Source organism: Argiope bruennichi, chromosome 7 (assembly GCF_947563725.1).
Source record: "Argiope bruennichi chromosome 7, qqArgBrue1.1, whole genome shotgun sequence".
Classification (NCBI taxonomy): domain Eukaryota; kingdom Metazoa; phylum Arthropoda; class Arachnida; order Araneae; family Araneidae; genus Argiope; species Argiope bruennichi.
The window spans coordinates 61,163,920-61,176,440 of NC_079157.1; the positions used below are offsets into that span (position 1 = coordinate 61,163,920).

At 26.3% G+C, this 12,521-nt stretch overlaps 1 protein-coding gene across 2 annotated transcripts in view; it reads right to left on the reverse strand.

The window, feature by feature from the left end:
* The window catches only part of LOC129976012 (uncharacterized), a 44,624-nt gene that overhangs the window by 24,195 nt on the left and 7,908 nt on the right, over positions 1-12,521 (reverse strand). For both annotated transcript variants that reach the window (XM_056089342.1, XM_056089343.1), the window contains exons 7-11: positions 10,533-10,708; positions 8,856-8,930; positions 7,465-7,626; positions 6,308-6,727; positions 1,409-1,660 (exon numbers count right to left, since the gene is read on the reverse strand). In XM_056089342.1, coding sequence (XP_055945317.1) covers positions 1,409-1,660; positions 6,308-6,727; positions 7,465-7,626; positions 8,856-8,930; positions 10,533-10,708 — 1,085 coding nt within the window. The remainder of the gene's footprint in view (positions 1-1,408; positions 1,661-6,307; positions 6,728-7,464; positions 7,627-8,855; positions 8,931-10,532; positions 10,709-12,521) is intronic.

The following is a 12,521-nucleotide window of genomic DNA, read 5'->3' on the forward strand; positions in this document are numbered from 1 at the left end:
CACCAACTTGTCTTGCAATTTTAGCATAAGAGAGGACATTTTCTCTCAATATGACAATTCGGCTTCTTTTTGTAGATGTCCAATCAGTTCTTCTTGTTGGTGACATTGTTTAAAATTAGTTTAATTAGAAAAAAGGACTTAAAATATTCAAAAACAGCAATACTCTATTTAATTGTATTTGTTTGCATCATTCCGCAAAATATTTCCACAACAATAACTATTTTACATACCAAATAACCTAAACTATAGTTACAGACATTTGATGGGGTCCTCAGAACAGTGTTTGTGATTGGCTAGTACGCTTTTATTGCAAAACACGTCATTATTCAAAACGATTTGTGTTTGTTTGTTCTACTAAAATGAGCGTAACTTTTTTTGTAATACAGATATTGTAATACTGTTTTTGTTATTAAATTCTACAATAAGTTACCTTCAATTTGATATATAAACATTTGTATTTAAGGAAAAATTAATATATTCTACAAGCACGCAAACTTGAAAAACATGAAACTTTCAAAAAATGTCCACACTTTTGGCCACCACTGTATATATATATATATATAATATTTTTCGAATCCTGCCGGCTAAATAATATGTAACATTATTTTTGGTTGCAGCAGAAGGCAGGTTTGAAGACATCGAAGACGCTTTGGATTTTTAATTTCGCTTTATTCTCTCTCTACCACCATCCAGGAAAGCATAATTATTTACAAGAAGGCGCAGCGCGACACAAAAGGAGAAGTAAGAAAAGGGAAGAAGGGACGAACAAATGATCACTAGTCTTATATAAGAGTGAATTTCTGGCCACACGCGAATAAAATACACGTGGTGACCTTTGACACCTTTTCAATGGCACCGAAGATATCACTTTCATTTAATACGTAGAAGTGATTGCGCATTATTTTTACAGAGGAATTAATTAAATCGAAAGTGGAATTGGATCACGAAATAAGAATATTTTTAGAATGAAGTTACTATGAACTAAATTAAGATAAAGCTTCGGAAATTAATTTTTATTAAATTAAGAGTTTAAAATGTCATTACACACACACACACACACACACACACACACACACACACACACACACACACACACACACACACACACACACACACACACACACACACATATATATATATATCTGTTTTTTAGAAGTTCGAATGGGGAAATAAATAATCCGAAAATTACATTGCTTAAGAACTTCTACTGGGTTTAATCCAGCCCAGTCATTAAATGCAAAGTCGCCAATGTCATAAAGAAAGATAGTATAAATTGGCGATATAAATGAGTACCAGCTGGGTACCAGTAGGTTTAAACCATATTTAATTTTTGATACACGACCTTTTGCGACGATATTAAACAACGAAATATATAAGACCAGAATTCAAAACTATGAAAAGCACTCACTTTGCCATGCTTGTTTGAAAAGGGACCAAACAGACAAGAACCCAAAACACTAACACTTTTGGAGTGATGTTCCACCGTGTATACTCTGAGCATGATCACTACATCAGGATTCATGGGAATACTTTCAAGATTGATGGCTTGCTTGAAAGCGTATTTCGGATACCGACAAAAAGAATCAAGTTCAGGATACGCCTGGAACTTAATTGATTTCGCTTTCTGGCCTAAATACATGTTCAAAACTTTTCCAGTAACCTATGAAAAATATAAAACAGTTAAAATCAAGAAAAAACAATGACGACATTATAATTTAATTAACTGTTAATATTTCATACTTTTGCTTTATAAATTTTTATCGCATTCGGCGGTAGCAAAATAGTTATATTAATAGATTTACTTTCAATCTATGCAAAAAAAATGAGAAATTTAGAGTTAATTAATAATAAACTAATGCATTATGCGATAAAGGTGTTATCTCAAAGAACGCCTTGTATAGCACGGGCGTAGAATAATAATTACGAAATATTAACTTAGCGTGAATATAGCATTTTTACAGAATCTATCGTCTCATCCTTGACGAGTAAAATTGCAATTAATCCTTGGCACACAATTAATAGAATATAGAAATTCAATTGGTGTTCTTTTTGGCAAAAGACTTTTCACACGTTTTTCAAAACAAAAATTTGACACAAAACCACAATTGTAGTCACAAAATTTGAAGAACATAGCCGCTAGAACTACCGAAGAGCTCGCGCAGCTACATTCTGTGTCAAAGCAAAAAGCTACTCGGGAAATTTGGTTAGGAAAGGAAGAAATAATAGAAGCAACAGAACAATAACTTTCAAATGAAATAATGCAGATGCTGAAAGCATGGGAAATTAGTGCATCATATTTTGAGAAATGTCACTCTGACATTGCAGTAGCTATGCAGGCTACATACTCATTTAACAATAATGTAGAGTCTCATTTTTGTCACATTTTGAAAAATAGCCAAAGGCAAGCATTTTTAAAGAATTTTCTTATAAAAATAAAGCATACATTATAAATAGAAAATTATATTTTTATAAATTTGGGTATTTTTTTCGAATGGAACTCTTTTTTCTATTAATAGAAATCCTATCCTATGAAAAAAATTGTTTCACATTATGAACAACATTCGTGAACGAATTATACTCATTAACGAGGTTCTTCTGTCGATACTTAAGGTCGTAGTTGTTTCCCTAAAAAGCATCAACTCTCACTAATTTCTGGCGAATGCAACTCGCCTTTGTCAGTATATTCAAAAAAGCTCATCATGAGCTAAATTTGTCATTTCAGTTCAAGAGTTTTATAACTAGTCCTGTTTAGCAACCAACCAGGAACAGGAACTCCAGATTCACAAGGAACGCTGGTTACATTTCATTTTAATAAAATCTCTTATGTATATCTTGATATTCATGATTCCTTCAGCAAAATACTTTTAAACTTCAAATTATACCAAACATTAATGTTATTTTAATAATCTTATAATATTTTATTAATTTTGAGCATGGACCATCCTAACAGAATCAAGTCCCATGAATTACTATGCCAATAAAAATTTAAGTATTTAGATGATCGATTTCAAACTGTGCATTATCTTTAGTGATAATGTAATTTCACTTTTTGATTCTTCAAGTAAACTGCATAGATAAACAACACAGTCTATCTTCCTTAGCTTTCTATAATCGAAGTAAACCATGCGATTAAATATTTGATGAAACAAGAAAAATGAATTGAAATTTTATTTCAAAAATGAAATCTATTGTTGAAAATTATGTTAAAAAAATATATGGTTAAAAAATTTCGAAAATTCCAGAAAATTTTGCATGGAAACTCAACTGGTATCATTAAATAGATTTTTTAAACTTATTATTACTATTTTAAGACTGTCTCAAATTTATGCAGTAATATTTTAATGTATGTAAGAAAAGTATCAAAATTCTGGTGAACTTTTAATTAATTAAAAAAAAATTGCTTTAAGGCATACATTTTCCCTTTCTAAAATATATACATGCTGAATTTGATAGCTTTAAGTTCTAATGGTCTGAAAAATGAAAAACACAAACACTTCCTTTTAAAAGTACAAATTACTTAGCGATTACACTGTGTCGAGGCAATGAAAAAAGATACATACGGCATAAAATAAGCATATAAAGTTCAGTGACAAATGAATTAATGGTGTAACAGTTGCAACAGTAAATATACAAGGAAATTAAACGAGATTCAAACCTCTGATCTGAAACATTTTACCATTCTAGGGTTCAAGATTAGTATATCCTTGCTTTAAATTTCAAATTTAATTACAGAGTAGAGATAATATAAATACAAAACATTTATTAATGATGTCACAATGCAGATATATATAAATATATCCACTAAAAGTAATAAACAACACTATTGAAAAAAAATATTTTTAAGTTTGTTAAATTTAGAAGGAAAAAAATGCACTGAAATAAAATTGATATCATTAATATATTTTGTCTAAAAATAAATAATACATTTCTAGTTTTTTTTTAATTTAATTTTATATTTTTATGAATATACATTTTTTAGTATATTGTCAGCAAATTAATTCCTAATTGTTTTTTTAATATTAAAAATGTAATGCACTGTTTTTAGTATGAAAATGAAAAATCATCTATATCTGTATACCTAAATTTTATTAAATCAAATATTTTCCAAGAAAAATCTAACTGTATGCATGTAAATACAAATATAGACATTTTGAGCATTCATGTGCTAAATATGATAGATATCAAAAGATCATATTCCAAAAAAAAAAAAAAAAAAATATCTTTGATTGACAATCATTTTTATTTATTCCATATAATTTTGGTTTTAGGTTGTTGTTGTTGTTTTTACAATTAATTGTTTATTTTAAAAATAATAAAATATGAGAATATTTGCTACTTTTGATTAAAACTTTACTTGCTAATAAACTATATTTTGCATTGTCAATAAATTTATTAAGTAACTATAGCAAGCAATAAATATTATTTTCTTTGAATTCAATGTTGCACAATATTTTACAGAAAAATGATCGATTTATTTTATTTAATTTTGTTTTTCTGAGATTTTGAAAAAATACATTTGCTTAAATTACAAAGTGACTATAAATGAAAAAGAAAATCATTTCATAAATATACTACAACAATTAAAATTTCCCCCAAAAATGCCTAAATTTTTTCGGAGAAAAAAAGCATTTTTTTTAAGAGAGATTTTATTAAAGTAAAATTTTAAAACTGTATGAAATAAAAAAAAGAAATATGTTTAACAAAAAACAAAGCAAATCAAACAAGGCAAGTTTAGTTTTTTTATTCAAATTAAAATAAATAACAATAAAAACAATAATCCATTTTTAACAAACTTCATACATAAATTATAAAAGCTTTGAAAAAATAAATATTCGAACAGCAAGATTTCCCTTAAAATATATTTATAAATATAAAAAAAAAATTATGAATAACAGAAATTATACATCAGTGCGGATAAAAATCAGAATTTTTATGTTCAATATGTTTATGAAAAATTGATCATCATATACAATATTTATAAAATATACATAATATAAGATCACTATAATCTTTTTAAAATTCATCACAATAAAAACCAATTTCATTTAAAAATACAAATATATTGCACTCAAAATTTTAAGAATGTATAAGTAAAAAGATAAAAGTAAAATGTATTCCTCCATTTCTTTCCCTCCAGCAGAGCTCCAAAATTAAAATGCTAAAAGCAAAAGGCTCTACTTGTATTTAAATTTTTGGTATTTTTCTATGGATTGATCTAAGACAAAGACAGTTAAATCTTTGGAGATAATTTACCAAATTTTAAATGAGCACTTTCTTAAAGATAAATGCTAATACCAAAATGAAATAGCACTAGCATTTTAGCTTAAAGCTGTTAACAAAATTAAATATATTTTTTTAAAATTCCTTTTTTTTAAAATCTGATTAATGCCAGTTCCTAATATTGCTTATTGCCATCTAATTTCAAAATTGATATATTACTTTCACAATTCTAGACATATTCTTAACTTGCAACCGCCACGTTACTTCAATTTCATACATTCAACTTTGTTCATTAGTTGCATTTTCAGAAAATATTTTATTTTACCATGTGTTTATGTTTCTTTTTTTTTTTTAAAAAATATTTTTGTAATATAATGTTTGTACGCTGAAATACTATATGTAAATAACAAAATGTGTGAAAAATAATTTACAATATTCTATAGAATTAGACCATTAAACATGGAACTAAGAAAAAAAAATCTTTTTTAAAAAATTAAATTGGATTTTTAATTTAAAAATTAATGTAAATTCTAACATTTTCCTCTATAACTTCAAAGTAAAAATGGCTTTATGGCATTAAAAAAAAAGCATTCTTACATCAATTGAAAATTCAAAAATTTAAACTTTTCAGAGAAATTTTTGTGTTTTTCTTTCACATATTAATAAATTTGTCAAACTATCAAAGAATATTTTAAAATAATACTTTCATTGTTTTAGTTACAGGAATTACACTTTGTCATTGCCATACACAATATAATGATAACAAATGCATCTTTTGTATGCATGTTATAGCTACTACGTAATCAGGAACGTTCAAATTTTATCACATTTTATCTTTTTATCTCAGGGGAGAGCTGTAACAATATAAACTTAGTAATAATAAGGTCCATTCAATTTATTAATAACATCAAAACAGTATAATCAACAATTTTTCTATTCATTTCATTCTATGTTAGGATAAAACATTAAGCAAGCAAATAACAATAATGCAACTATTTTGAGAAAAGAAAAAAAAAGCAAATTTCCTAGTACAATAAAAGGTAGATTTAAATAAATGGAAATAATAAATTTTAAAAAGCAAACTCACTTTTATAATTGTCCCATTATCGGGCACAAATCGAACAGAATCAATATAAAAATCAAATGGCAAATCAACTTTGCTTTTAACTGAACTTATTTCTTTCATTTTTTCTTTGTTGTAAGGAACCCATGGTATGAGCTTTGGAGCAATCTTCACAGGTTTTGGAGGTGGTTCTGGTAGCTTTGGAGGAACAACAGGGATTGGTACAGGAGGTGCAACGGGAATTACACGCTTAGGACTAGGAGGTTTTGGTGGCAATGGTGGTGGTGGTGGAGGAGGAGGTGGAGGCACAGCAACAGGTTCTTGAGTGTATTTTACATTCCTGTTCATTGGTGGGACATCAAGAAAGTTGCCTCTTTTTTGAATATGAGATAAAGCATTACGAACATCTAAGAAGTATAAAAAGCCAGGTTCATCAAGAAACACCTGGAAAAAATAAAATGACATATTTTAATTATTTAGAAAATTTCATTTATAAAAATTTATCATTCATTTTAAGAAATCAATTGAAGCAAATCAATTACAAGCAACCACAGAGTAAAGAATATATATATAAAAAAATTGATTAGAAATAAAATATCCTTATTCAGAATATAGCAAAAAAAAAAAAAAAAAAAACTAATGCCCATATGATGGTTGCAACTTGACTATAAAAAGTAGGGAAACATTCAAAAAAAAAAAAAACAAGAAAAATTATAGTGAAGAAAACATATAGCCCACAAAAAAAAAAAAATAATAATAATAATTTAATTATACTTCAAATATACATTAATTACAAACTGTAAGTAGTACAAATATTTACAGTTTGGTACATGGATGCATTTGGTACATGAAAGAAGATTATTTGATATCCAGTTATACTTCAAAATTACAGTGCAGGCAGTCCCATGGTATGGCAATTAGATCATCAAAATTCAGATTAAGAGCCATGCAATAGCTAGTTGTGAAACTAAATAGCATTTGAAAGCATAAGTTTCATTAGAAAAGTATCTGAAAGAATTAAAAAAAGAATAATTCCTCAAAATTATATAATCTTCACAACATACTCTCCTTCATTTACTTGCCTGTTCAGTTTATCATCAATATAACTATTCAATTCAATTATGCTATTTTAGAATAAAAATTCAAAGAATTTGATTTCATACTAAAAAATTCTGAATTACCTTCAGAATATCATTTTGATTCTTTGCAGCCATGAACCAAGGTTTCAGAAGTCCCAGTAAAGCTAAAGAGATGTCTTGGAAGATTTTATTCTCCCACTTGTGGTAAAATAGTTGATCCCAAATAAAAAATAACAAGTTAGGTTTCAATACAGCAACAAATGCCTGAAAAGTAATACATAAAATATATACAAGATAAATAAACAGCAGAAAATAATAAAACAAAAACATTTTACAGAAAATATTTATAAGATATAATAATATATTAAAAATAATAATCCAAGAATCCAAGCAAATTTTCAATGTTGAATCAAATGAAGGAAGACGTGAATCATTCTACGAAAATTACAAAGATGCAATCCAAAGCACATAAAAAAAAATATTCTTGATACAATAAAAAAAAATGTAAATGTAAATTCATAATATTATTAAATTTATTGGGAATTGGAAATCAATGACCTTTAAGTGTCAGTTATATGGTGAGTTGAGAAAATCACAAAATAATTTTTAAAGGGTTTTATAACATTCACAAAACTTTTTTTTTTTTTCATTTTTTTAGAATATGATACTTTTATAGATGATACAGACATCTTTTCTAAGAAAGTTTATGGCGTATATGAGTTAGCTGCAAATTAAATCATCCATAATCTAAACATAAAAGTTTTTTTATTTCTCTACCAGGACTTATTAAACATTATTTTTAATTAGCAAATGAACAAACTAAGAGAATAAACTACTTATAGAAAGTGAACCCTTGAGGGAAGATGAACAAGCCTGTAGATGTTGCTAAATCTTATAACTAAATAACTCATGGGAGTCATGTAAGAAAACTATGTAGATTTTAGCTTATTAAGAGTCTTATTAGTCATTGATAGCCAATAGTAATCCTGTAATTCATGCCGAACCAAAGACCAAAAAACAAATTTGAGTAAAAATTCTGTATCTATATATAAATAGACAGTAAGGCAAGTATACACAGTATACATAATTTGTATCTTAAATTATATTATTATATTTTTAAAAACAGAAAGACAAGAAAATGGAGAAATCATAAAAAAATTTCTGAATGGTGAAAATTTTATATTTTCAAAAATTAACTCCTTATCATGCTTATAAATCATAATATTGCTGCTCAAACTTGTAAGCTAAAATTAATTATTCATTCAATATATTCAATACAAAAATCACACAACTATACAAACACAATAAATATTACAGATTTTAAATTAAAACAATAAGGAGTATTTCTGAAACATCATCTAATTCATTATCAGAAAAAAAAAGTTAAGTTAAATTCATTACTGAGTAACTTTTTCGACAGCTTTTAAAACTGTAAGCAATTATTAACATTTAGTAATTAGCAAAGTTAGTGAAAATATAATATAGTAACTTACAGTAGAAATCCATTTGTTTAAATAAAAATCAATATTTTCTGCTTTCCCTGCATGGAATTGGTCTTCCTTGTAATCCTAAATGATAATTTTATAAATTATATGTTTTAAATATATGAATAGATAGTTTTAAGATATAAAGTTGTATAGAAGCTTTTATGTTATTAAACAAATAGTATCTCTTTTGATAACAAAAATATAATTAAACTGAAACTAATTTCTAAACAAGATTATTTTTTTAAACATATAGACTTAGACAGGCAAATTAGAATATAGGTAGAGACAAAAACTCAAACATTACACAAAGAACATAAAAAATTCCATAATCTTTCATCTAAAAAAAAAAAAAAAAAAAAATTCAGAAATATACTCACTTTAGTCTAAAATTAATTTTATTATTATTATTGCTGAAATAGAAATATTTCAACTGAATCTTCAAACAATATACAATAAAGCAACCTTTACTTGTCTTTTAAGGATTTAATGTAAAATGTAAAAATTGTAAAGTGAAATTTTAGCAAACAACTTTGATTATTACAAATTTAATATTACTTACTCAAATTCATTTAGAAATAATTCATTTAATTTTTTTTAAAGATAATACTAGTACAATAATGTATAATATTGAAAACAAAGAATTTTTAAATTAAAAATATCATAAAAAATAAGAAAAATCATATTTTTATGAGTATGAATTACACATTTTTTTAAAATTATGTGATTGCATCTTTATATTCAATTAATTATGTCCTCTGAATATGATAAAAATTAAGTTCACTGAATTTTTATTAGTTTTTTTAAACAAAATAATGAAGTCCCTTGCTTTCCTAAACAAAAATGAAAAAACTCTTAACATTTTCCTTTGCCTTTACTCCAATTAGCATTATATAATTTGTCTTCAATTCATTAAACGTGAATAATTCCACAGTTCACACTCCTCAAAAGTAATCTCAGTTTTTAGAAGATTCTTCATCCAGGATCATATTAGATCAAGATTTATTTGGAACTGGCAAGAGAAAAATGAAATTATACCTCTTTAAAAAAAAATTTCTAGAAAAAATGTTTCCTTTAATAGGAATTGTTAAATAAAGAATGGGCCAGAAAATCTATAACTTATGAAAAAAAAAAAAAAAAAAGCAAAAACATAAATTGGAAGCTTTCTGTCAGATAAATGAAAGAATTTATCATTACTTCATTTATATGACATAGTGATATGAATAAATCAGGATTGTGATGAAACTGCATATAAATGAAAATGAGGAATAAATGACAAATGTATAAATAATGCTTTATTACATATTAAAATATTCCATCTTGCATAATCTAGATTTTTCAAAAGAAAAAAAATTGTAGGCTTATAGCATATAAGGAATCAATAATAATGGATAAAGATAATAAATGGATATAGATCATAGGTTTTCTTTTAATCAAAGTTGATTCTTCATAAAAAAATAAAAAACATTTACTAACTACATTTATTAATTATTTTGAGAATGAATTAGCATTTTAAAAAACAATGATAAAACCAATATTCAACTGTGTAATTCTAACTGTCAATTAATAATTCATAATTCTAACTGTCAAAACTTTTTTTATTCAAATGCAATACAACAAAAAACTATTTTAACATTATGATTAATGAGCATCAAAATGAAAAGAAAAAAAAAGAATTTAATTTACTTTTTGGTCTTTGGGCTTCATAAGTAGTTTTTCTTTAATATGGGCATCCAACTGTTTGTCCATATCCAACAATATTTCAGAAACTTTTTTTGCAATTTTAGTACATCGATTGGAGTTAGGAGCACAAGTACGTAAAATCTGTTCCAAGAAAAAAGCAGCATATCCATAATTTTGATCTAAATAGTAGGAAAAAAAAATTGTTTGTTATCTTGATTCAAATTAATTGAAACATTAAAACTAATTTTAAAAATTGTATATAATTAAATTCTCCACATTTAATAAGAAATAACAGCATTTTATTCAAAAATTAAAATAGAAAGAAAATTTTATAATTATTATTTTAAAATTAGAATTTATAATATTATATATATTGCACAAAACACAACAAATAAAAAAAATTGATAAAATTCCATCATATAATTCAGAAAAAAAAATCACACGAATTATCCAAAAGAAATGGAGATTATGATTTTACGAAGCATATGGAATATGCTTTATTATATTATTTTAAAATGCCACAAAAAGTTTGAAATTTGTAAAAAAAAAAATTGAAAAAATAGAAATTTTTAAAAAGGGCATTTAAAAATTTCTTAGATTTTAGTTTGGCAATCAATAGTGATGAAAAGTTAGCTTTTTTAGGTTCAAAAAGAATTTTTAAAAATTCCGGTTGCACTACAACAATATTTCAAGGTGCCACAAAGAGCTTAAAGTTTGTTTAAAAAATTGAAAAATTATAAACTTTGATAAAATATTTTTATGAATTTTTCGTTCATATAATGTTACAAAAGATGATTTTAAATACATATATAAACATTACAATCGGGAAAAATATTTTTTATGCCCAATTTTGCATCTCCTACTTCTGTATCCTTAATAATTACATATGTTACAGCTGCAAAATGTTTGTTTCTACTTCATTGCCACATTAAACAGTTTCTTTAAATTTAATTTTTGCATATTCACACATGAGTCAATTTTTGCTCTTGTGTATAATTCTCTTGCAACTGAACCAAAGAACATTTTGAGCTGATTCAGCCAACAGTCTGACAGCTATTTCCACTGTTTGCATGAGACAAGGTAGCTGGAAAAAGGCGATAGCCGAGCCCCCTATACTATTTGGTTCAGCTTTGGATTCTTTCTGTATAAAGTTTTTACTTAATATTAAACCACACAGGCATTTGGTAGTTTTATCGCTTCTTGTCTATTTGATGGATCTGGTTGGCTTACCTCTTTTTGCAAAGAACTCAAAAGTTCTTCAGCGTTGTCATTGTCGCCAGTAATCGTTTCTGATGCACTAGTATTTTTTGCCTGTTCTTGATTAAACTTAACTATTCTCTGTAGTTCTTTTCTCTTTCTTCCTTAAAGCGTTTGTGGTAGCAGTATCAATATTACCAATAATCTTTTTGCTGTTAGAGCATTGATAGTTTAGAACATTTTAATTTCATAACTGGCACTTTTTTTTTCTTTTATAAAAGTCAGCAATATCAAATAAACATCTAGCTTCTTCTCTAAATTCTGTAAGGTTGAAATTAAACTTATCTGAACATTTTCTGCTTTTAGATTTTAATAAATTCCTGTATCTAGCATGATAAGCTTTTATCATTTGTGAAACTCTTTTGCTAGAAGCAATGGTAATAGAAGCTCTTGACCATATTTGTTCTATTATGGGAACTAAAGTGTCACATATTTCGATTACAGAAGGATCCTTCTCTGAAGCAATTTTGAGGTTATATCTAATATAACAGTAGCACTAGATTCGTCAATAGTGTGTTCATTTTCAAGCAAATCACTAAATTTCCCAAAAATAGAACACTCCGATATTTGTTTTGTCTTCACTAATTTAGACTGAGTCATTTTTACTCACAGCAAAGCGCACAAGCACAAACTAACAAACCAATTAGGTTAATCAGTTGCACAATAGATGGAGGGAAGATGCCAACTCAACTGAACTCGGCAAACTGATTTGAAACCAGCTCTGTCCTTGTCATC